General features: G+C 43.0%; 1 protein-coding gene across 1 annotated transcript in view; it reads left to right on the top strand.

Annotated features, from left to right (window-relative positions):
- Positions 1–18,678, top strand: part of SPIC (Spi-C transcription factor) — a 60,867-nt gene extending 42,189 nt beyond the window's left edge. The window contains exons 4-5 of the mRNA XM_073624040.1: positions 12,857–12,956; positions 17,787–18,678. Of these exons, the coding sequence (XP_073480141.1) occupies positions 12,857–12,956; positions 17,787–18,214 (528 nt within the window). The 3' untranslated portion in view covers positions 18,215–18,678. The remainder of the gene's footprint in view (positions 1–12,856; positions 12,957–17,786) is intronic.
- The last annotated feature ends 8,626 nt before the right edge of the window (positions 18,679–27,304 follow it).

Raw genomic sequence — 27,304 nt, 5'->3', positions numbered from 1 at the left:
ATTGTATTCTATTAATAGAACTGTAGACTTTTTTCCATTGCTGATCACTTAACTTCCCCCACTTGGGGGGTTTCTTCTCCCAATTCTCTATATCAATACATGGCAAACTCAATTTTCTACAGAAGTCCTCTGGAAATCGCAATGTGGCTGATACACCTTGATTTTTAGCCACCAAACAGGCTGGATGTTTTTTTCTTGTGACTGATTCACTAGGGGTTTCAGAGCTTTCCTACGGGTCAGGGACTTTTGCGATAAATCCGTGAAAATAAAAATCTCAATTATGTTAAATTTGATTGGCGCAGCACTTCTCATACCATATGAGACTTGTTCTTTTATATCATAATGAGAAACTCTCGCTATAACATCTCTTGCGGTTTCTGTTGATGGCATAGTTGTCTTTTGTATTCTATAGACTCTCTCAAAGCGTATGGGCAATGTTATTTCTTTATTCAATATTTTATTGAACACCTCACGATTTTCACGGATTCTGGTAGTCCACGAATCCTTAAGTTATTCCGTCTATATTCTCTTGGTCTTCCATCCTATAGCGGATATTTCTACTCTTTGTAGTATATTCTGTATATCCAGCCTGGTGGCATTCAGTTCCCCTTTAATCAAGCACTCTAATGCCCCGTACACACGATAGGATTTTCTGACGGGAAAATGTTCTATGGGAGCTTGTTGTTCCGACCATTATAGGCTTCATTGGACATTTTTCATCGGAATTTCTGTCACACAAAATTAGAGAGCCGGTTCTCAAATTTTCCGACAACAAAATCCATTGTCGTAAATTCTGATCGCGTGTACATAAATCCTACACACAAAGTTCCACGCATGCTCGGAATCAAGCAGAAGAGCCGCACTGGCTATTGAACTTAATTGTTCTCGGCTCGTCGTAGGTGTTGTACGTCACCGCGTTCTTGATGTTCGGAATTTCCGACAAGATTTGTGTGACCGTGTGTATGCAAGGCAAGTTTGAGCCAACATCCGTGGGAAAAAAAACATGGATTTTGTTGTCGGAAAATCCTATTGTGTGTACAGGGCGACATCATCTCTGCCATATCCCGCTTTGTGGGGAGCACCTGTAGACCATCCATATCATTTCCTCTTTCCATTAATTGTTGTTGTTCATCTTTCGGCTGAGTTTTTTCTTCTTACCTAGCTCCGTTATTTTTCTTCATTTGATCCTCTGGGGAGGAAAATATTCCCTCTACTCTTTCTATTACTTGTTCCGGTCTTTGATCAGTTTTGTCATGTACCATGTACGTTTTTATGCAGTTGCTGTTCTGGCTATCTGCCTGATTGGTTTTTACCCCCTTACTCCCCATATTTATTTTCTCGAATTATTGTTCCTTCTATACACTCACCATTTCAAAAAAAAAAAAAAAAATTATTATCTAATCCTATGAAAACACAAGTAAAGCTTAATGCACACCTTTAACAATATAGTTCAAAATACATATAGTGATCTATTTAGTAGATAATTAACTGGTTCAATCCAAGACCAATTTTTAGTTTTCAGTGCTGTTGCACTTTAAACGACAATTGCGCGGTCGTGCGACGTTTTACCCAAACAAAATTGACGTCCTTTTTCCCCCACAAATAGAGCTTTCTTTTGGTGGTATTTGAACACCTCTCAGGTTTTTACTTTTTTGCGCTATAAACAAAAGAAGAGCGACAATTTTGAAAAAAAACACAATATTTTTTACTTGTTGCTATAATAAATATCCCAATTTTTTTTTTAAAAAACACATTTTTTCCTCAGTTTCGGCCGATACGATTCTTCTACATATTTTTGGTAAAAAAAAATCGCAATAAGCGTATATTAATTGGTTTGCGCAAAAGTTATAGCGTCTACAAAATACGGGATAGATTTATGGCATTTTTAAAAAAAATTATTAATTTTTTTTTTTTTTTTACTAGTAATAGCGGCGATCCCATCTGTGGAGGTCATATTACTATGGCCGGGTAGGGAAGTTGTCAAAAAAGAGGCGCTGATAATGTCTGATAGGACAGATTAAAAAAGCTTATATAAGCAAAGACCTATAATAATATTTCCACTCAATATATATATTCTTAGAAGCACATATGAGGGCATATGAAGGCAGTCACAAAGCAATATTTGCAAACAGGGAGTAAGGTAGGGCAAAAGAAATCAATAACTGGAGTAGCTGTAAATTATAGGTTGGAACCAGTTCTTGCTCAATGGTTTGCTACATGCATCTATCTTGCTGAGTCCATTCGCAACATTTAAACAAAATGTGAATGAAAAACAGGTGTAAATGTAGATAAGTATACTTGCTCTTGCCACTTAGTAAATAAAAGATTACACAGGTAGTATTGACAGTAGGTATTTGGATAAAGGATATGCAGATGAGGATGCAGAGTAGAGGTGCAGATTAAATTGCATTTACTGTTCAAACTATTATTCCAGTTTTTATTTAAGTTGTTCAAGTTTCAGGTTTCAAGTTTCCTCAATAACACCTTCACACATTTGCGTATAGTTGTCTTGTTAATAAATATCTAAGCAGGATGAACAATAGCTAGCAAGATAAGCTCTGCAGGGGAGGAGAAGGAGACGCTGCTGTGTACACCACAATTACCAGTACATGTGTTGCTATACTGTTATCGAGCGGAGAATATGGCGCAGTTCGGAGTCTCGGTGTTTGACTGGAAGGCTATGCTCCGGGCATCGGTCTACCCCCACGGGAACTACAGATGAATTGGGACATTCAAGCTCAGGAAGTTCCTGAGAACCCTGCTGCTGTCGCTCGGCTTACTGAAGGGGCTGCTCCTTCAACCATTGTAGCTGCTCCAAAGTCAGGTATCCCAGTTATCTCCCGTGGCCGCAGTCGGGTTGGGCCCATCTGTGTTTTCGGATAATGGATCCTCCTGGGGAGCAGACAACTGAACCTGGTAAGCCTGATGCGAGTGAGAGCAGTGTGCCTGTGGGGACTGGGGGAGCAGAGTTTGCAAAGTCTGCTGCTGTTAGTTCAAAATGCAACTTGCTCCAGGCCGAAGAGTATTCCATTGAATCAGATTCCAATATTCTGTCTGATCGGATCTCTGAACTATTTTCGGATGTTATGTGTGGCCTGAAAGTGATGCTGAGCAACAGTGTGAGCCTACAGAGGAGGAAGTTCTTTCTACTATCCAAGCCTCCAGCATTAGGCCTGAGGTTCTCTGTATCTACATCTTATGTTCTCTGTCGTGCAAGTTCCAGAAGAGAAGGAAAAGCTATGTGTAGCCCGTGAAAGGGGCTAAGGACTGTATTGTCCATACTATGTTCGCTCTGTGCTTATGGCCTGTGGCAGGGGCCAAGAATCCTATTGTCACTAACCTGGGATTATGGTTGCTGAGTTACCCAGACTGTGTCATTGCTCGGAAGCCTAATCAAGTTGATGTGCAACCTTGCCTCACCACTGAGGGAGCATCTGAAAAGTCTGTTCAACTACTTTATCCTCATTGCTATTAGTAACGCCATTCAGCTATTGAAAGCCTGTGACAAGTTCATCTTGACCAAAGTGGATTACAAAGAGTGCTAGTTGAGTTGTGTTGACTTTGCCTGAAGTTGCTCCACACTTGAAAATGTTGATGCGGGGACATTCCTGCCCGTGCTGTTCTGCTGGACTGTGTTCCTAAATCCCAGCAGTTTGCTGATTTGAAGTTGAGAGAGTTCAGCATGTCCTGTTCTGTATTAATGAGGAAAATTATTCTCAGTCCCCGGCTGTGCTAAGGACAGACTGAGATAACCTAAAATTGCAAGGGGACCCCGCTGACCAGGAAGATGAAAGAAGTTTCCTCAAGAATTACGGTCCCTTACATGTTGGCATGGCTAAAGTGCTGTTTGTATACAGCCATGCACCCTGTCCCCGGAGTTGTCCCTATGAAAAAGAGAAACTGCTAGGCAAAGTTGTTGCTGCACCTCCGGTGGGAATATTGATGGACTTGGGGCTCTAAGGACACTGGGGGTGTTTAATTAGTAAGTTGGATATGCTGTGACAAAAAGGGCAATTTTTCACCTTGAAACTCGGATTACTGAATTAAATTCACACGAGGAATGTTCTCTGATACTGACCACTAGGTCAACTAGTGCCAACCTGAGTGAGTCTTGATTGCAGCTTTGCTAATATTTCAATGTAGAGTGATAAGTAAAAGTTATTTTCCAGTATTGCTATAGAAAAGGGGTGGCACCCTCGAGGGGGTGGGGCCCATTTTCAACTGTACATACAGTTAGGTATAGTCATTGCTAAAGTATATAAATGTATATTGAGATATATTACTGTGTTCATTTTTTTTGCGCCACTTTGTTGCTCTCGGCTGAGAGTGAACAAACTTTACTTATGTACGTATTGCACAGTATTGCTATAGGAATAGGATGTGTTTCTATGCTCTCTATTTTCTTCTCTTTCAGGTGTTCCAGCACCCATCACGTCCTCCTTGGCTAAGGAGAGACAATGACCACAGCTTGTATAACAGTGTTAAACTGTCTGTTCTTTACAGGTGTATATAGTAGATAGATAGTTAGGATATAAGGCTACTGTTATTGTATTTTTCCCCTCATTTGTTCGAGTGGTACACCACATGTGAAACTGTAAATACTGTCCTCTATCTGCCACTTGCCTATGTACATATGTTATGTATACCTACTTCATCAGGTACGCCACATGTATTGTTACTTTGTTTGTCCTTCCCTGTTGCCCCACATAGCCCAGGCCTGGGGGCTGTGTGTGAAGCAGCAGCTGAAGGTTGGGCCTAAGCCTGAGGCCTAGCCACATGTAGAGGCTCAGCATGAGGGGAGCCTGATCGTTGCAGAGGTTCAGCCGGACAGTGAACCAAGTGTTGCCAGAGGTGAAGGAGAAGCCACTGGCACATGGGACGACCACTTCTGTTACCAGCGGCAAGCGAGAACCAGAGGTCAGAGATAAAGGGGACACCGTCGCCAGTAAGGGACAACTAATCCTGTCATCAGAGGCCAGGATTGTGAAGCCTGAAGGAATACGTACTACAGCAGCCTTTTTCACTAGCCGGGGACAGTGAACAAGTTGGGAAAGCTTCTGCGTTCAAGTCAGGGACCCAGTGGGACAGCAGAGGTGACGCTTAAGGAGCATTGAGTGCCAAGCCAGAGACCTAGCGGGTCAGCAAGGGTGACACTTGAAGAGGATTCAACGGTTAGCTGAGAGCCCAGCCAGGCAGGTAGGGTGGGTGACGCTTGGAGTGTACAGTGTGTTAGCTGTGGATGCGCTCAGGGGATCCAGCGGGCGGCTTGGATCTGAAGGTCTGGTGAGAAGACTGGGATCTCAGTGAGAAAAGGTACAGCGGGAGGCTGTGAGATGGAGGCCAGGTCCTACACAACGGGGATACCGTCTGGTATGTGTACAGATCTGTGCTGAAGTCAACATACAAGTTCAGTTGCCATAGGAGGCAGCAGTTCTACAAATACAGTGCTGCAACAGCTTAAACACCCTTAATATGGACCCAAGTGGGATCAGACGATATGACTTCCTTTCTGGAAGGAGTAGCATTCCCTCAACTTACGGATGAACAAAGGGAACTTCTAGAGGCCCCTCTCACTGGGGAAGAAATAGACACTGCAATTGCGAGTTTCGCCAAATCTAAATCCCCTGGCTCAGATGGGTTACCCATAGAATTTTACTCACATTATAATGAAATACTTACCCCCAAATTGCTAACCCTCTACAATGTTATGTTTAAACAATTCACCCTCCCAGCCTCTATGGGTGAAGCCACAATAGTCTTAATACCTAAACCGGGCAAGGACCTGGGTCACCCGGAATCCTACCGCCCTATCTCATTACTACAGACTGATATCAAGATACTGGCCAAAATCCTAGCAATGCGACTCAATCAAGTGATACTCAATCTTATACATGCTGATCAGGCAGGTTTTATGCCGGGACGCAATACTTCCTCTAACCTACGAAAATTATTTATAAACATGCAGGCTACACATGAGAATGTAGGCACAAGGGTGATAGTCACCCTTGATACAGCCAAGGCTTTCGATTCAATTGAGTGGGAATATCTCTGGTGCTGTCTCGAACGATATGGCTTTGGTCCGAACTTCATTCAATGGGTACGATTACTATACCAGGACCCTACGGCCAGAGTGGTGGCGAATGGATGGCCGTCTCAGAAGTTCGACCTCCATAGAGGCACGAGACAAGGCTGCCCATTGTCCCCACTACTGTATGCTCTGGCTGCGGAACCACTGGCTATCTCTGTTCGGACAGACCCAGAGATTATAGGATTAAAAACCGGAACCCTTACAGAAAAAATCAGCATGTACGCCGATGACACATTACTATATCTGGCGGACCCAGGTCCTTCCCTCCACCGGGCGCTCCAGACAATTGAGCGTTTCGGGAGATTTTCGGGCCTCAAAATAAATTGGGGGAAGTCCCAAGTTTTACCAATAGACACCTTCCCACCCACGGAATTCCAAGCCACCCTACCATTACAAAGAGTAGACACAATTAAATACTTAGGAATAAATACCTCCAAAAATCCAGCAGACTATATAACACTCAATATTAAACCATTATATTCCCTTATTAAAACTAAAACGCAATCGTGGACTAGGCTGCCCCTAGGAGTATGGGGCCGCATCAACCTCATAAAAATGATACTACTCCCTAAAATATTATACATACTCTGGCATGCCCCAATATACATACCTTTAAAACACTTTAAAATAATGGAGTCCCTTCTCAAACCCTTTGTGTGGGGGAAAAATAGACACAAGATCGCATGGCAAACCCTCAAAAACCCAACAGACATGGGAGGTACAGCACTCCCAGACCTTAATCACTACTATATTGCGTCCCAACTCTCCCAACTTTACCATATAGATAAGGTGGACAGTGAAAGATTCCGGATGCTACTGTGCCCACAATGGGCCCAAGGAATCTCAGATTCTATATATGCTATCACCATGGGCACTAGGACTAACGAAGGCAACACACACAGAACATCCCTGCTGTACCAGTACAGACGCATTTGGGAACTCGCAAACAACAAACTCAATATACCCAGACACAATGACTTCACCCCCTTATGGTGTAACAGAGACTTACCAGAGCTACACGGCATCCATGACCGGGGACCTTGGATGGAGAGGGGTATAATCTATTTACACCATGTTTGGTCAAACGGAACCCTTAAAAGTTTTGACACCCTCAAAGAAGAATTCCATCTGACCAACAATATGATATTCAGATTCCTCCAATTGAGACACGCAATGCAGGCACAATTTCCACAACCCCCATCACAATCAGCTCCCAATCCTCTAATAGCAATCATAAAAGATACAGACCCAAAAAAATTAATCTCCTCTTTCTACAACATGCTCATTATCCCAATAGCCACAAAAATAGCATACGGCCTCAAATCTCGCTGGGAAAGGGATCTGGGTAACCTAGAGGATGAGGAATGGGAAGAAGCACTGGACACGTGTAAAGAAGTGTCTCCCAAGCTGTCAGACAGGTTGACACACTTATATATAATACACCGCACATACCTAACCCCGCATAGGGTAGCCAGATACAAACACAACTACTCAACTATATGTCCAATGTGTAAGTCCTCAGAGTGTTCATTCTACCATCTCCTCTGGTCATGCCCACAGATACAGGGCCTATGGAAACAGATAGTGACCTTCCTCCACGACAATATGGGTTCTCCTGTGACACTGGACCCCAAACAATGCCTGTTAGGTATATTTCCGAACCCACTGGAAAAATACACCAAGGTATTTCTGCAGGAGACCCTGTTCTCATGTAGAAAGATAATAGCTAGGAAGTGGATGCGTCCCTTACCACCCGAGATTAAAGAGTGGAAAGCAGAAGTAAATGGGACACTCCCGTATAAAAGGGTGATATACATAAATAGAGGGTGCCCAGCCAAATACAACAGAATATGGGATCGATGGCTACAGGACTCGGAAACTTGCTCATAATCACTGTAAATTGCTTTCACACCAGAAAAATATCTCTCCTCAATAAAAGCACTATAATCATATCCTGCATTGAATGATAATATTAATAGAGAACATCAGAAGTAACGCAAGACAGACCACTCATGTATGTAACCATCTTTATTTCATGTACAATTACCTTGTAATGTATACATGTATAAGTAAGTGCAAATAATATGACTTGTATGTAATCTGATTCATAATAAAAACTTTGTTGGGAAAAAAAAACCCTTAATATGTATAGCTGTCTGCCTATTCTGTCTCGGAGTCTGCCAATTGCTATTGCATCTATCTAAGGGTGTTAAGGCCCTAACCCTCTCTCCCCCAGTTCTTGTTAAGAGACAATAAATCTCTTTTGTTCAAAAAGTGACTGGCGCACAATCATTCTATCTTGCATTACACTCACTATGCCTAGTGACCCACTCTACAAAGAAGGATGACAGCTCTCCCTGACTCTGGAGGTCACTATTAGGCCTCTGGGGGTCGGGGCCCTTGCTATATATATATATATATATATATATATATATATTAATATGTAAATGTTTCAAGCAGGTGTGCTGTAAATGCTGTAAATTAAAACTGTTTTCAGAAATAGAAGTGTTAAATTGGTTGTAAAGGCAGAAGGTTTTTTTTTTTTACCTTGCAGCTCCCCCCATAGCCCCCATAAATACATACCTCAGCCCAATCTCTATCCAGCTATGAGCCTGAGAGCCAAGGCTGTCTTGGTTCTCTCACTCCTCATTGACTCAGATACAGCAGCAGCCATTGGCTTCCACTGTTGTCAATCAGAGCTTGTTAAGAGGGAGTGGGGGGCAGGCCATGCACGAGTACCTCTATAGTCTTGCTATAGGTTCACTCACTGGGGTAGAGTGGGATGGGGGTTGGTATCTGGAGGCAGGAGTGGGGACCCAAGAAGAGAAGAATCAGGGTTGCTGTGTGCAAAACTATTGCACAGAGCAGGTACGTATAACATGCTTGCTACTTGAAAAAAAAAAGCCCTTTACAATCAAGAATTGCAGCTTTTGGGCTGCAATTCTTCCATGAAGACCACTTCTGGCCAGACTTCTTCGATTAGTAGATAGGTGTACCTGGGTCCCACTGGTTTCTGCCAGTCCTGTGCATATGGCACTACTGGACATTTTCTGATGTTAAAGGGAAGTAAGCATGATATGTCTTTCATCTGCTGCATTGTTTCCTTAGCCGACCACTATATCTATGGTCCTCAATGTTGCCTGTTTCTTTGTGCTTCTTCAAAAGAGCTTGAACAGCACATCTTGAAACCCCAGTCTGCTTTCAAATCTTTGCCTGAAAGAGACCTTGCTGATGCAGTCTTGTTGCTGTGCTCAGTCATGCCATGGTGTATGACCTGTGACATGAAACTGTCTTCCTCAACCTCACCCTAGTCACAGAGTTTGGCTGTTCCTCACCCAGTTTTAAGCATTTAAGCCGCCTAACTGTTTCTGTTTCAATTAATGACTGTGTTTCAACCTCCATATGAAATTGATGACCAATAGTACCTGCTTGGTATAATTGATTAACCGTATATCTGACTATAAGCCTACAAAATGCCTGACTTTGTACAAGTGTTTAAAGCGTGCAAGTGTAACAATTGATGCTGGTTTGAAGCCAAAGGGTAGTCAAATATTGATTTGATTTAGATTTTTCTTCTCTTCGCTTAGTTTACATTTTTTAAATTGATACAAATAAAACAATTAAAATATAACATTTGAAAGCATTCTTACTTTACAGCATTTCTCCAAGCCTGCCTAAAATATTTGCACTGTACTGTACATCCTTAGTTAAACAGGAAGCAGAACTCAATTGGAGAATTTGTCAAACAGAGTGAAAAGGCATCCTCCTCATGAGTCCACGACCTCTCACCCTGTGACGCAGGTTGTATATATATAAACACAGGGCTTTCCGAATTCCACGTATGTTCATTTTTAGTGATCTTCACAGTTAAACCCTCAGGGTGAGGCATTTGCTATAAGTCTACGTCTTCTGTGGAGAGACCATCAGGTGACCAATATTGTCTGCCGCAATGTTCACAAGATCCACCCAGGGTGACACAGTAGTCATAGTCTCTGCTATTCTCTCCAAAGATGCCAACGAACCCCAAGAAAAGGTAACAATGAAGGAGTCCTCCAGGTATGATGAAAAGGCCCAAGCCTCCCACAGGTCAGGGGCTAGTGAGTTCCTTTGGTTAATTTTGGACCAAGACCTGAAGAGGGAGACATCTCACAACCCTTCTGGAGGTATTGCATTGCGGCAAGGGGACCCCACAAGGACCAGAGTTTTTCCCACAGTCGTAACCTCCTCTATGAAGAGCTGTTTTCCACTGAAATCTTCCATGATGAACAAAGGCCTTCTCTTTGTGAAGTCTACACAAAAGTCTCTTGGCTCTCTACTCAGGGAGAATGTGCAACATAAACTCTTGTCAGGAGCCATCTAGGCTAGGTGAGGTAGATAAAGAAGGTTGGTTTAGGATGGCATATAACCAAACACAGTAGGGTAGATTTACTAAAACTGGTTCTAGGTTTCATTGTCAAAGCTTAATTGAACAAGCTGCAGTTAGAAGCTGATTGGTTACTGTGCACAGCTGCACCAGATTGTGTGTGCTCCACACATAAGAGTTTGCTTGGCTAGGGGAACTTGTTAAACAAATGGGCAACTATTATATAGCTGCAAATATAACGCATACAATGACTTAAAATAACAGCAGCTGTCCAGCACTAGTTTTTCTTGAAGCCCAATTCCAGTCAAACTTTTTATTTTGAATAGTTGGAAGAACAAAGAACAATTACCCCAAAGTAGGATAGATGGACTATTTTAGTACCCATTGATAACACTTTTGAAATTATGTTTATTAATACAAAAACTAAAGTTTGGTTCATATACATAGATAAAGTCACACAAGTTGACAGAATATTGTGTTAGGATACACAACAATGTAACACCCCTAGGGTGATGGAAAAGATGGGGGTGATGGTTGCTCCTCTACATGTTTCGTGGATCTATCCTCTTCTTCAGGAGGAAAGAGCAAAACATCTGAAACAAAACATGATATCAATCAAATACATAAGCATAATATAGATAACAAGTAATGGGTATAATTATCATAATGATACACTGGAGCGGTTGGTTGCTTACCATAGTGGACTTGTGTCTCTAAGAGGCAAAACAGGGGCATCAACGAACTTCCTCCACTTGTTTTTAATAGAAAATGATAGGGTTAAATCCTACAATATGTAGATCAGGTTTTATTGCAATCTGTTTCCCTACTGAGGAGGTTTACCCTCCATTTTCTTAGATCAGAAAGAGGGATGAGAAATCTCTCTAATAGAGAAAACAGTCAAGGCAAAACAACTTTTTAAATTTGATGAGGACATTGCTTTTATCATAGCTCCCAACTGTCCCTAATTTCGAGGGACTGTCCCTGATATGGAACAAAGTCCCTCTGTCCCTCTTTTCTCCTCATTTGTCCCTCATTTTGATCTGATTTACATAGTTGATATAAAATGCACTTTTTATCTTTCAAAAAGTGTTTCCCAGTTCTAAGCCTTTCATCCCATTTCTAAATTACTGCATTTGCAAATTTCAAAGCTAATATAAAGTAATAGCACAGGTTAAAAAAAAAAAAGGTTTAACTCATATTTTGGTATAATTCTCCTTTAAAGGGGCATGACAAGGGGTGTATCCTGTGCCTACATACTTTTGCTAATAGGTGTCCCTCGTTCCCATCTCACAAAGTTGGGAGGTATGTATTAGCAATGGTTCTACCACATTAAATATCAACTAGGCAGATTTAGTTATTTTAACAAGCAAACCTATTTTGACATGGGTCCCTTTTCCTTTCTTCTATTATTTGTAGCACCAATAAAGAACACACAATAACTTGTTAATAAAGATTGCTCACAGATGCAGGAGATGACAGGCAGGGAGAGGGGAGAGAGGAGAGCTGCAGATGACAGAGGCACGTAAACTGACCATGGTAATCAGGGCTCAGCAGGCATGATTATTGTGGTCAGCACACAGAGGGGGACACAGGAACTAGCAGGATCAGCCAGGTTTTTTACATCTTAGAAAGCGGCAGGTTAGACAGCACAAGCACCATGCTGTATAACCTGCTATAAGGGAACAGAATCTCTCCTTTTTTTTATAGGGTTACAACCACTTTAATATAAGAAACCTTCTGTGTGCAGCAGCCCCCCTAATACTTACCTGAGCCCCATCACAATCCAGCGATGTTGCACGAGAGACTCGGCTGTCCAGGACTCTCCCTCCTGATTGGCTGAGACACACAGTGGGCGCCATTGGTTCCCGCTGCTGTCAATCAAAGTCAGTGAGCCAAAGAGAGAGAGGGGGCAGGGCCGAACCGTGGCTCCGTATCTAAATGGACACACAGAGCAGTGGCTCGGCTGGAGTGCTTGCTGTGGGGGCACTCAGAAGGAGGGAGGGGCTAGGAGCGCCGGCGAGGGACCCGAGAAGAGGAGGATCTGGGCTGCTCTGTGCAAAACCACTACACAGAGCAGGTAGGTATAACATGTTTATTATTTTAAAACCAAAAAAACAAGACTTAAGCATAATTTTACGTATTTTATAGCATTTCAGTCAATCTTTTTCTTTTTGTTGCTCAGTTGGCTCTTGTCACTAGCCCCTCAGAGAATAGGGGAAGTTGGCAAATTCCTCTACTAATTGGATACACAAAGAATTGTCACAAAATTCCTACCCTTCTTTAATTATGTAGCTCAGCATAATTACTATAAAAATGGTTTATGTGCTATTGACATCATTATGTATAATATGCTTCTAGCTAAGATATGACATGCCTACACCAATACGCTATAGTTTTCTTTACAGATAAGTGGCTCAGAAGACTATATGAACCACAGTATCCAAAGCACACAAGAAGATCACTTAATCTATGCTGTACCTACTAATGCATTCCCACTAAAAGAAGGTAAGTATATATCCTTTAGGGCTAGTTTACACTTGCTTCAAAACAAGACTTCAGACAGGCTTTGTTTAAGCTCTCTGAACGCCAGTCAAAGCCCCTGTCACTAAATAAAATGGTTAGCTTAAAGGACCTAGACAGGGCATGTTGCTTTCATTGGACATCCAGAAAACGTTTGACTCCCTATTATGGGATTATTTATTTAATGTTTTATCCCACTTTGGGTTTGGCAAGCGCCTTCTGGCTCTCCTTCGAACACTATATGATACACCAATGGCATACTCCTCCCGATCCCTTGATATTCGAAGGGGAACTCAGCAGGGATACCCTTTATCACCACTGCTATTCGTTCTTGCAATGGAACCACTGGCAATAAAGATCCGCTCCTGTCCAGATGTTAAGGGCATAGAATGTGGAAACAGGGAGCATAAGTGCATACTTTTTGCTGATGATATCTTGATGGTTCTGTCTTCACCTATCACCTCCCTCTCCAACCTATATGCAATTCTGCAACCGTTTTCAGGCATCTCAGGCCTTAAAATCAACCATGATAAATTAGGGCACTAAATATCTCTTTGCAGAGCTCCACTCAGAAATCACTTGAACAATCCTACCAATTTCATTGGGATCCAGAAGCGCTACCTTACTTAGAAATACAATTGACCCCTTCCTTACATACCTTATACTTGCACAAAATCTGGCAAATCCACCCTCCATCGTGGTTCGGCAGACTACACTCAATAAAAATGAATACTCTTCCAAAAATCTTGTACGTTTTGCACTATACCAGTGGCACTTGTCAGGTCTGACCTGATGACATTCCAAAAAAAGATCCTCAAGTTTATATGGGGAGACAAGAGGCCCAGGGTGAACAAGTGTACACCAAAACAAAAGGGGGGTCTTGGACTGCCCGATCTGCAGAAATATTTCTACGCGGCCCAACTGGCCCAACTTACTAAATTTCACTCCCAGCAACCCCAGGCATTATGGATGACCATGGAATCATATTCCTGTCATCCCAAACCAATGTATCATATTATGTGGTTGCTGATGAAAGAGAGGCCGATTTTATGCCCCTCTCTCTCCTTGACATTTGGGACAGACTGATGAGGACTCAGAAATTAAAATCGCCCCACAATCCACTAGCTCCCCTTTTGAGGAATGGAGAGTTCACCCCGGGCCTCACCCCCATCCTGCTTTTAAATGGTGGTCCAACAAGGGCTTCATACGGATTGCAGATCTTTGTGATCAAAAAGGTATGCTATCCAAAAGATCGTTGATAGAAAAACGCCAATTACCGAACTCTAAACTCTATAGATACACCCAAACACACCGTTATATGCAAACCCTATCACGCAAAGGGGACCCCATGACAATGACTCCTATGAAACACATGTGTGGACAATATGATAAAATTAGAGGTCACATTTCTGCAATATACACTATTTTAACGTCTCAGTAAAACTGACCTATATGACTCAATGGGAACAAGACTTCCAAGAAACCCTGGACCTTGAGGAATGGCACTCGATAGCAATGACTGCTTCTAGATCACTTATCAACACCTCAATTATAGAAGCAAATTACAAAGTGTTATTGAGGTGGTATTTGGTTCTGGCTAGACTGGCCGCTTTTGTTCCCGGGGCTGCGGTCAGGTAGGGAATGCTTACCATATATGGTGCCAATGTCCCAAGGTAAGGAGATTCTAGATCAGGGTCTATAACTTCATTTAAACTCTCACCCAGACCAACCTTACCAAATCCCCAAGGCACGCACAATTGAGTAGCAAGGTAGAGGAAGCCTCCAAAACTCATAGACGGCTTCTCACATTCATATTCATGTCGGCCAAAATCACAATAGCTAAGAACTGGAAGTCAGCAGCCATACCATTTGATCAACTTAAATATAAACTTTTTTGGCTTATGCTAAATGACAGACTGACGGCAATAACGCAGGATAAAATGAAGTTGTTTAATAAAGTATGGGACCCATGGATCAGATACTTAACGAATGATCCCTGGACAATCACTGACTAGGACTTTCCCTGAATGACATAGTAAGGAGCATGGAGCCCCCCCCTCCCTCCTTGCCTTCCCCGAACCTGCCTCTTAAACTCTCTGATCCCCTCTTCCCTTCCTCTCATCTTCTATCCCCTCTTTCTCCTTCGGGACCCTGGTATTGTGGGGCCTGAACTGCGTCCCTCCGTGGCACAGGGGCGGGGCATCCCCAACTGACTGTTGGGGGTGCGTGTCTCCAAACTTAGAGGACGTACTCTGAGGCCCATACTATGAAGTTGACATAAGGATACAGAATATAGTGTAAAGCTCAAGGTGGATAATCCACCGAATAGTTTGCTATATAGATCAAAAACCGACAATGTAGATAAGGCAATGTTGATCCAGGAACCTTGATATCTGCCTTCTAAAGTGCAGGAGGTGAATTGTCCTTGCCTATGCTGTATGTTTAATGGACTATGAAAACTGTACACTGTTAAAAAATAATGCCAAGGTCTTTACTCTGTACTGTGAAAACTTGAATAAACACTATTGAAACTAAAATGGTTAGCTTACAGTCCTGTTTACACCTTGCTTTTGCTTTGCTTTGGCTTTGCTTCTAAAATTATACCCCATGTTGCTTTAGTGATGCTTTAAAGCGTCTTCAAAGCCTCCATAGAAGTCTATGGCAAAGCTTGCTTGAAGCTCACTTCAATCACCTGCAGCCTTTGAGAGGCTTTAATTCAGCTTTAGTTTTGCTTTGTTTTGGAGAAATTGCAGATATGTGATATCCACACACACACACAGGGCATCTGTCAAGCTTCAACAAAGCTTCAAAAGAGCATCACTAAAGCTTCACCGAAGCATCACTGAAGCCTCATCGAAGCACCACTGAAGTTTCATTGAAGTACCACCGAAGCATCAAAAACACATCATAAAAGTGTGTTGAAGCGGAAGGCGCTTTAATGTGTGCTGAAGCCAAAGCAAGTGTAAGCACTTGCTTCGGCTTTAACACACATTAAAGCGCCTACAGCTTCAACATGCTTCTATGATGTGTTTTTGATGCTTCGGTGGTGCTTCAATGAAGCTTTGGTGGTGCTTCGATGAAGCTTTGGTGATGCTTCAGTGGAGCATTGGTGATGCTTCTGTGATTCTCTTTTGAAGCTTTTTTGAAGCTTGACAGATGCCTTGCATGTGGGTGGATATCTCATACCTGCAATTCCTTCAAAACAAAGCAAAGCTAAAGCTGAATTAAAGCCTCTCAAAAGCTGCAGGTGCTTCAAGCAAGGTTTGTCATGTTAAAATTTATCTGACACAACAATTGCAGCCAAACTGGTTACAGTGAGGCAAGCTAAATTTACCTAACAAAACACATACACCTCTCCACTGAACACAGTGAGCCAGCACTAAATCTAACTTACCCTAGCACCTATCTAGGAGGGTACTACACTTAGAGTAGGGTGCTGCCTGCATCAATATGAATTCACAGTGACAGCCAATATTTGAAAACGGATTAACAACCAGGTCATATCACTGCACGTGGGCATTTTTTTCCATATATTACTAAATCAGGGTTGCAATGAGAATTGAGAATCTAGGTGAAGGTTTGCATGCATAACAGCCATGAACACAGTATTCAATATGCCAATGATGGTCACATGTCCAGGAACAATTTTCCATATACTGTATTTGCTCTGTAATACCATTATGTAACACAGGTGGGTAGGTGCCTTGTTCTTTTTTATTCTTTAAATATTTTATGTAATTCCTTTGAGCATAATAACTTTGGTAACTTCTAGATTATAGGAATAAAATTGTATTTCCTAATACTTTAAAATAGGGGTTTTTGAAATAGACCCAGAATTGGGGCTTTTGAAATGGACTTGCATGGATGATCCAGGGCTAACATCCTCCACTGAGAGCAGTCTTTCTCTGAATCCCAGCCCTAACATTGGGGCAGTGCACTTTGTTGTTGTGACATGCCTGCCTCAAAACTAGTGTGTTCCAGGGCAATTGCCTTTTTACAGTAGGTAAATAGCTTTGACGTGAAATGGGGAAAAAAATGATAAAAATGAAATCTTTCAGCTTCAGTGTACCCAAAACCTGCTTATTCATAATTTATGTATATAAAACCATACATGTTTGAGCAGATCTGCACCTTTGGGCACCAAACATTTAGGAATCTCTTAACACAATAGAAACATTTGGAATGTACGAAGAGTAGGCTGTGGTTTGCCAGTCTAAAAGTTGACTTGGGTGATTACATTAAAAAAAATCTGTCATAAGAGAAACATGTGGTTGGAATGGCTTAAGGGCCCCTTCACACTTTGGCATTTATGTGTGGTGCGTTAATGTGTGTTATATCACATTAACATGCATTAGGGTACATTGCAATGATGTAAATGTTTAAGCACATATTACCCTATTAGCATGTCGCATGCACTGCAGATATGTCTCGGTCTACACTGTACAGTACAGATTGCTGACAATCTGAATGCACACAAAGTAATATTTATGCTGGCTGGGGCCAGTGATAACAGCTCTTACAGCATACAGAACAAAAAGGTAGGGGTAAGTGGTTACGATTACCGAACTGTTTGTTAACCCTGTAAATCTTGAAAGAGAGAATGTGTTTGAACAATACAGTTATTCTTTAAACAATGAATGTGCGTCCCAATTTTATGCCTGTGTAAGGTTGATGTGCGAATCTGGTCATTTTTTTACACCTCTCAGTTTAAAACTCTCAGGACAGTGATGTTTCAGATGCAAAAGGACAACTTTACAATAGTGTGAATTTTTTTTTCTACAATTTGATTTATCATAACTCATGTTTTGTCACCAGGAAGGAGGAAGCTTCGTCTGTTTGAATATCTCTATAATGCTTTGTGTGACCCCAGCATGATCAGCTGCATTCAGTGGGTGGATGGACCCAATGGCATCTTCCAATTTGTCTCAAAGAACAAAGAGAAATTAGCAGAGTTATGGGGTAAAAGAAAAGGTAACCGTAAAATCATGACATACCAGAAAATGGCCAGAGCCCTGCGAAATTATGGCAGAACTGGAGAAATTATGAAAGTCAGAAGAAAACTGACCTATCAGTTCAGTAAGCTGGTTTTACAAAGACTGTCCCCGGTGTGCTTGTCTGGGAAAGAAAGCACATACTACCAATATGTTCAGCCTGACCTGGAATACTGGAGTAACTATCATGGCATGGACAATAAGTATGCTCACAATAGCAATGTATATACTTTCAGCTATCAGTATACTTAAAAAAATATGCACTTATTGTATATTTCAGCAAACTAAAACAGTCAGTGGGCCTTTATTATAAACGGACAGTGGAAAAATCGTATTTTGGGTTTGGTTTATTAACCCATTGCCAGTGCCAGTAGCTGTCCCTTTAAGTGAGCAGCAGCGCCTGAGGACGCTAAGAAGGGCTCCTGATCAGTTGTAATGTGAGACGGCCACAACTACGGACAAAAGTTTGGGCCATACCACAACCATTAAATGAGTTTTGGCCCCGACTCCTACTCCTCCTTGTGTCCCACTTGCATTCTCAGGCCCACTGATTTTTAAAGGTTCCTAGGTATGCTGATTGGTTACATATGCTAAATCAGATGCTTTTGTTTTTATAACTTTTTAGGCCCCAGGTAATTGTATTTGTTGTAAAAACACACACACACACTTTTCTCATTGCTTTTATATTATACTCCTACAGTTTTTATTTAATGAGGGCAATAAACAACTTTTATTAAGTAAATCTAATAATCAGCTTTTATGAAGTAAATATAATAGCGCAAAAAGATATCTGTATTTTGCTATACGATAAAAAATAAACATTTCAGTTAATGATATTGATCAGTTATTCCGGTTGTAAGTTAAAAAAAGAAAATGTTCTTATGGAGGTCAAACTGGACTTCTGTTCTCAAATAATGGTTAAAATATAGATAATGCATTTAGTAATAGTGTTCAGTACTATTTCACATGTCAATAATTATAATTTTCTCCACATTTACAGGCAGACAAAGCTGTCCAGCAAAAGTGACAGTGAAAAACTATAATACTGAGTATTGTAAGCTGATTTAAAACATGAAAGCACACCTGAGAAGTTATAGTTTGCTACAACCCATGTATCAGGAGTCTGTGGTAGTAAGCTCTTGTAGATCTTAACTCATGGTTCCCCAGGGCGTGGAGTCTAAGCCCCAGCCTGCTTCTTCACCAGGGCCCCTGATGGTGGGGATGGATTTGCAGCAAGCTGGAACCAGGTCGTGGTCCCCAGGTTCGCCTAGTCGAGGATGCAGAGACCATTCGCGTGTGCAGAGTACAAGCAGCAGGCAAAAGGGAATCCAGAAGACAAGCCGGGATCAGGGAGGGCAGCGAACAAGCACAGACGGTAAACGTAGCCGGGGTCGGTACACAGGTAGTCAGACACAGTATGGACAAGAGGTATGCAAACAGGAGCTCAGAGAACTATGAAGTTGCTCAGGCAAAGTGGGTTACACTGAGCATATCTTATATAGATAAGCAAACTAGGAGGCGGGCCAGGAAGTGATGGAAGGGAAGGAAATAAAGGTCCACAAAATAGCAGACGACGTCCATAGGTGAGCACAGCCGCGCCACACATGAAGGAATCAGGTAGAGAAAAACTGCAGCAAGGAGGTAAGAGTACACAAACAGGAAATTGCAGGCTAACTTGTGATACTATGTCACTGTCAATGCATGTAAATATGGAGAAAAAGGTAAAGAAAAATGTGTAAAATAAAAAAGAATGAAATTCCAAATAATAAAATATTACATGTATTAATTACATACATTTACATAGATGCTGTGTCCTGGATTGCATCCTCGGATAACTGCATCACCCTTATTTGAGTTGTTTGAGCATTTGCACTGAAAAAGGGTACAAGCTGAGGGGATTGCAGGTGTGAGTGGGTGATTATGGGTGGGGCCTCCCAAAAATGGGAGTAATCTGGGTGGGACAGCCTGGAAAGTGGGCAAATCAGGTGTGGAACGGGGATGATAGTGTCCCTGGGACTGGCACAAAGATATTGGTAAATAGGCAATTACCGGGATACAATATTTTTTGTGATAGTGGTCCTTAATATGGGCAATTACAAATGGACAGCGGATCCTTGTGGCAAGAATCAATGGATTTCTGTGGCAGGAAGCTGGGAAGCCGGTACAAATAAATGACATGTTGAAAGCTGCCCCATCTGTTTGTGGCTGTCCGCATTTCCATCTGCATTTAATCTTAGTCTGTTGTTCATGTACATTCTTCCTGACAGCATCTTTTCTCATACACCAGCGATAACTGTTTAAAGGAATCTGCTGATTCTTGCTGCAGGAATCCACTGTCCATTCCAAGTCATTAGTGTGAATGTAGACTTAAGGCCGTTTGTACCAATACACTAAATAGGCCAACCACAAAAGGGACTGCTACATGTCCCCCTCTTTCAACATTGGGTAGATGTCCTTCTTTTAAAACATGAATGGCATCTGTGTATGAGGTTTCCTTGTTATTAAAAAAAAAATTCACTACATATTCACTGATGTCAGGATACAGTAGCTCTATAATTAAGTTTTACATTGTGTTGATATGGCTCATTAAAGACTTTTTAGGAAATATACATTTATTTGTATCCATTACCAGAGACCAAGGTGAAACAAATCTCTATCACTGTTTGATGTTACAAAGCCTGATACTTGGTACTTATTATTAAAAAAATATAGTCGAGTTTGTAATGATCCTACTGGACTACGTACAGCCAATCCCTATTGGCAATATAATTGAACAGATGTACATTGAGCATTGACAAAGGGATGGTTGTGTTTTTTTCTTAATTTTTTTTTTCTACCAAATTTCCAGCAGAAAGTGTATGTACTCCATCAATAATATTACCTGAGAATCTATTGGAATGTTCTGAGAGACATAATTGTGTATTCTGGGAGGTAACTGTAATACACTTGGAAGTGTTTTTCTATTGCATCTCCCCAAATACTAGTGGTTTTAGAGAAAACAAATATGTAACACAAACTCAGATAGTCATAGTGGAAAATAAATAACAGTCATTAGTTGGCATACTAGAAAATATAAAGTTAGAAACACCTGCGCTACTACCCTTTATACTGTATATATACACCAACCTGTTGTACCTCTCCTTTGGACTCTGCTATAACACCACTACGAAATCCCTAAAAACCACAGTGTTAGAAACAATTCATAAATAACAATGCAGTGCTTTCCCTATTTTAAAATGTACAAAAAATAATAATTCTCTGCATTAAAACAACCAGTTACCAACTTTATACATGCATTAATATGTTCCTTAATGAAATGCTATGATATTATGTTATATTATAATATGTTAGCATTTTGCAGCATTTAATTAATTAATGTACTAATGAATTATATAAGTTGGTAGCTGGCTGTTTTAACACACAGCAAGAATTTATAAAAAAATGTGTTGTACGTTTTAAAATAGGGGAAGCGCTACACTGTCATTTATGAACTGATACTAGAAAATGTATAATGCAATCATTGGTAGGCTTAATGACAAAAATCAAAATAGTTACATTGGTGTCGCCTGGACCAATGTAAGTACAAGTGGCAGCCGGTAGTAATTTTCTTTGGGGGGGGGGCAGCAAACAGTAACACAGCAGCCGCCACTGCCTGTGGGATCCCTTTGGAAGCTGAAAATCACTGTAGTAGTGGCCACTACTACATAAATTGACACATTCCTCCAGTTCCTCACTTGGCAGGGCTGCCATTCAAGAACTCTGTATTTTTCTCAATTAATGCAAAGTGTTTCCTGATTGGATGAGATGGAGAGGCGGAATGATGACTTCACAATCAATACCTCATCCAATCAGAAAACGCTTTGCACTCATAAAGAAACGATGCAAGGTGTTTGTGAAGGGGGTCACTTTGGGCGGGGGCCCCTGGGAACCCAATATCCCTTGGGAAGGCTGGGAAACCCTTATTTCAGCTCCCCATGTACCCCCTATGTCTAAGTCATCCTGTGTCTCTAATAGGGACACAGGGTGACCGAGAACCCCAGTCTGATCTGTACCAATCGGACTCACTGTACAACCACACTGGAATGTTGTGAATGTTGTATATTGTCTCATACTATGGTGTGCTCTGTGTTGGGTCGTTTGGGGTGGGCTGTATTCCCTAGTTCTATTGTGTCTGTCTGCCTTGGGTATTATGGGATGTGTATGTAGATTAGCTGTGGGGGGGTGGGGTTCCTCCAACAGCTCTCTCTACTGATTGGATAGTCGACTGATGAGAAGTTTGAATGTTTCTGTGTCCCTGTGTGTCAATAAACAGCTCCATTTTGCAGTTTTGTAACTGAGCTAGTCACGCCTGGTTCCTACAATATATGGGCTGTAATATCTGATATCTGAAGGGCCAGACTGGAGGAAGCGATATATGACGAAAGCACTCAAGTGGAGTGTGGGACGTTTCGTTACATTGGTGACAGCAGTAGGACACTTCCTGCAGTCTGGGACAGCCAAACCTCTACCTGGATCCAAAACCAGGATAGCAGACATCAGTCACCCCATCGGAGATATGGATCTGGCATCAGAGCTCCCAGGGCTGCTGCGGATCATCCTTTCAGTATACTCCAGGTCTGTGTCTGCGGATGAATACCTGGTACTCAGGCAACAGATTCGGGTGGAGCTCTGGATTGGAGCCCTCCAGGTTGCTGGTATGCAACAGGGCAAGTGCTTTCAAACCCCAGAGCAACGAGACAGTGACCAATGGGAGTTATGGATGCCATTCCTGGGAGAGCAGCCCCAGGAGCAATGGGTGACAAAGCTGGACAGGCTGGTCTCACAGGAGATAGAGCTGGACAATCGTTATAGAGCTCTGCAATGGCATGCAGAGCAGGAATATTTAGGGGAGACAACAGAATGCTCCCCAGAGGGATATGACTTTGGCGGCCCTGGATTGCTGTGGGAGAGCCTTATGGATGGTTTTGTGTTTGGCGACCCTTGAGGACCTGCAAGATTATAGAGAGGCTATGTTCGGTCTTGCAGGGGTCTCAGAGCTTAAACTGGACCTAGAATATTTGCTAAGGAAGGAACAGCATCTGGAAAGGGCATACAGGAAACTGCTAGAACACACAACACATTCAGCAGCATGCCAGAGAATCGGCAGTGGGAACTTTGGAGATTGCCGTCTCCAAAGCTGAAGTGCTGACAACAGCGCAGAGCTCTGCTAACCTCTGCCCAGAACCAATAACATCTTCTGGGTTCTACGGACAGGAGATGGTGAACCTCTATCCCCAGACTCCAGTTCCAGAGACTGGAGATTTAATAGACTTCTCTGCTGAGGAAGGACAATCTGGTGAGCCTCCAACAGAAGAGCTGGCATCAGGGCCAAACATCACTGAGTTCTGCCCAGCACCAACAGCAGCATTTGTAGAGTTACCAGAAACTTCTCCAACTAATGCGCTGACAACTGGACAGAGGGTCCAAGACCTCTGCCCCACACCTGTGGCAGTTCCAGGGGCCCAGGGTGAGAAGGAGATGGTGACTTCCCAGCAGCAGATTAACATCTGCATGATGAAGTGAGCCCAGCCACCCTATCTTCTTTCCAGTGGCTGAAAGGACTTCAGGGAGAAGGGCCAGTCCACACTTCTCCCCAGCGGCGGGTATGTTCTCTGAGAGAGGCAGAGGTAATGCTATGTTTGGGACAATTTATTTGGGGTACTGTGTGGATACCAGCATTGGGGGACTGGAACTACTGACTAACTTAGGAGTCAACCCGTCTGGGGTCTCCTCCTGTGTTAGTCTGCTGCCAAAAGGGGAGAGACTTTGGGCGGGGGACCCGTGGAACCCAGAATCCCTTGGGGAGGTTGGGAAACCTTTGTTTCAGCTCCCCATGCACCTCCTATGTCTAAGTCATCCTGTGTCTCTAATAGGGGCACAGGGTGACCGAGAACCCCAGTCTGATCTGCACTAATCATATTCATTGTACAACCACACTGGAATGTTGTGAATGTTGTATATTGTCTCATACTATGGTGTGCTCTGTGTTGGGTTGTTTGGGGTGTGGCTTTTTTCCATGGTTCTATTGTGTCTATTGGCTCTCCCTGTTGATTGGACAGTCGACTGAAGAGAGTAATGTCCTGTACACACGGTCGGACATTGATCGGACATCCTGACAACAAAATCCATGGATTTTTTCTGATGGATGTTGGCTCAAACTTGTCTTGCATACACACGGTCACACAAAGTTGTCGGAAAATCCAATTGTTCTAAACGCCGTGACGTAAAACACGTACGCCGGGACTATAAACAGGGCAGTAGCCAATAGCATTCGTCTCTTAATTTATTCTGAGCATGCGTGGCACTTTGTGCGTCGGAATTTCCGACAACGGAAACTGTGTGTCGGAAATTCCGATGGAAAATGTGTGATGGAGCCTACACACGGTCGGAATTTCCGACAACAAGGTCCTATCACACATTTTCCGTCGGAAAATCTGACTGTGTGTACAGGGTATAACAGTGTTCTCTTAAGGGTGACCATGCCAAGCGAGCGACCCCCTGTGATAAATATGTAGCAGGGGACCTGGAAGACCATAGTGATTACTATAGTATTGGTGACTACTACAGTGAATTCCAGCTTCTACAGGGATCCCACAGGTATGGAATATGCATACTTATATTGGTCCAAGCTGGTACCCAGAGACAAGATAACATTTAGATTTGTTGGACTTCTTTCAACTGATCTGGCAATGATCCAGTGCCTGCGGGGCAGCATATGACAACTTCAAATAGCAAATGCAAATGTTAACAAGCCTTGTCTAATCATTGTTGTTTTCCCCAGTGCTGAGCCTTCCTTCATCCATTGCCTTAATAGCATTATTGCAACTAGATACTCAAGTTTAGGGGAGAAAGGAGGTATGATGATCATGCATGCATGGTTCAGCATAACTAAACGTTGGAAGCTGTGCCCAAAAAAGACAGTCATAGGGCAAATAACTACTCGCTAGAAGGGGTTTTTTTCAGCTGGAACTTGGTGGAACTCAGTTCCACCACCTCTGGCTCAGACCCTCTGCTCTCTGCTTACCACTATCACTTGTAAACACAGAAGTCTGGCTTCTGTGTTACAAGTGACAGGTTGTCTCCCAAAGGCAGATCTGATCTCCCGAGCAGCTCCCACTGACTGCAGGATGGGGAAAAGGGAGATGCAGGTGTTCAGGGTGCAGTGCGGATGCCAACATCCCCACTGGATGATCTCCCTGCAAGTGAGAAAGATGGGCGAACTACAGTGTGAGGGAAGGTTCTGGAGCCGTCTGGGTGCTTCAGCTTAACCTAAGCTACCTAGCTACTCAAATAGGCAGTAGTCCTCCGTTTGGAGATTTAGTCTTCTCCCATCCCTTCTTTCTTGTTTCCCACCTTTCTATCCTTCTCTTACCTGGTTCCCTTTGTGTGTACGTTTCCTCCCTTCTCCCTCAGCCCCCCTCACATACTCTTCTTCCCCTCTTCCTTCCCTCCCCCCTCCCACATTACCTACAGTTCTAGTTCCTGGCAGGGTCTGGCGACCCGACCTCACCCCACCTGAAATGTCTTTGAAAATTGTGTCCTGGAACGTGAAAGGCTTAAATATCCCAGAAAAACGTTCCAGTTGCCTTACGGAGCTTTGGAGACAAAGACCCCAAATAGCATTTTTGCAAGAGACCCACTTCAGGGCAGACAAGATCCCAAAACTCCACAATAAGCATTTCCCAATAGCGTACCACAGCGTATCGCCCTCCACAAAAGGGCACAAGTATCCTCCTGGCCAAAACCCTACCCTGGCAGCTGATAGACCTCCATGCTGATCGTGAAGGTAGATACCTTTTTGTTAAAGGTACACTTCAGTCGCAAATATTCACCTTTGCTAACCTCTACTTGCCGAATGTGGATCAGCTTTTGGTACTGGAAACATGCTTAACCGCCCTGGCTTCCTTCGCAGAGGGTACACTGGTGCTAGGGGGAGATCTCAATCTTACCATCGACCCCTGTAAAGACTCCTCGACAGGCTCTTCGGCCCTGTCACTGAGATCCCGAAACCGAATCAGGGAATTGTTGCACTCCCACCGACTAGTCGATATTTGGCGTATCCTTCATCCGCAGGAAAGGGATTACACCTTTTTCTCAGCGGCATATGGTTCATACTCTAGGATAGATCTTTTTTTAGTATCGCACACCACGATCCCACTTGTATCTAAGGCTCAGATAGGACACATTGCGCTTTCGGATCATGCTCCGATCTCCATAACGTTAGCCCTACAACAATCGACAGCTAGATCAGCAACATGGTGAGTAAACGAATCCCTTATTCAAGACCCAGAGGTTAAAGCCGATATAAGAGAATTGGAACTTTTCTTTGAGAGCAACAGGGCCTCGGTCCCTATAATCCTCTCACTATTTGGTCTGCACATAAATGCTACTGTAGCGCTGGTAGATTTGTGATCTACCATCTGATAGGTAAATTTAGTGAATTGCTCGTTATAGGAAGTTAGATTTGCCTCTGTTCCAGCTTGGCTGACATTGCGTGTGGTTCCACATTGTGCCGGTGGGTGTCGTTGTCACCATCGGCGGGTGTTGGAAAAGCAACGTGTTGACGCGAATGAGTGCTCCTCTGTCCCAGAGACCACTCGGTGGAGGTGGTCCTCCGAGTTGCATTCTGGGAGGGGGTATTTATGGGACAGACGCCATGTTTAGGGGTTCATTTTCAGCCACCTGCTGGCCCTCCTGGCCGACAGGTATGTGTTAGAGTACCACCTCGTGGTCCTCCATTCCGGAGGCCCGTGTCGCTGCGGCGCGTGGGTGGGCGGGCCCAGAAGCCTGTCTGGGGCCTACCACAGCAGCCGAGGAATGGTCCTGAGCTGTCTATCCAGAGAGTAGAAGCTGGACAACCGAGAAGATCCCAGGGGAGGACCCGTCATGGAAGGATCATGCAGAGTGCTGGTCTGGAGAGGGGCCTGGTGACTCGGTTGGAGGACGTATCCTGAAGTAGTCTTATTACATGGTACTGCCGGGTTGGCTTAGAGGTCCAAGTACTGTGTCTGACATTCATCGTGAACCAATACATCCTGTGGCAGAGGATCGTACGGGTTTATTTCAAGCAAGTCTGTGGCAGAGACTTTTGTTCGTGCTACGTACTGGCTGCTAGGCAAGTGAGAGAGGCCTATCCAGACGAGCAAAGATCGTGTCTCACAAAAGGGGATTGCATTCAATTACAGTATGCAACCTTAAAGAATGTTCTAAAGAAACCTAAAGAAAAGTATTTGAGCTTCCCTGCAGTTTCCCTCCTGCTTCTTTCCTGCTACTTCCTTCGTTACTTGGTTCAATAAAGCATTG

This window comes from Aquarana catesbeiana, linkage group LG03 (genome assembly GCF_042186555.1).
Source record: "Aquarana catesbeiana isolate 2022-GZ linkage group LG03, ASM4218655v1, whole genome shotgun sequence".
Classification (NCBI taxonomy): domain Eukaryota; kingdom Metazoa; phylum Chordata; class Amphibia; order Anura; family Ranidae; genus Aquarana; species Aquarana catesbeiana.
Note: the sequence above shows the minus strand (reverse complement) of the source record. Positions and strands in the feature narration are given on the sequence as shown.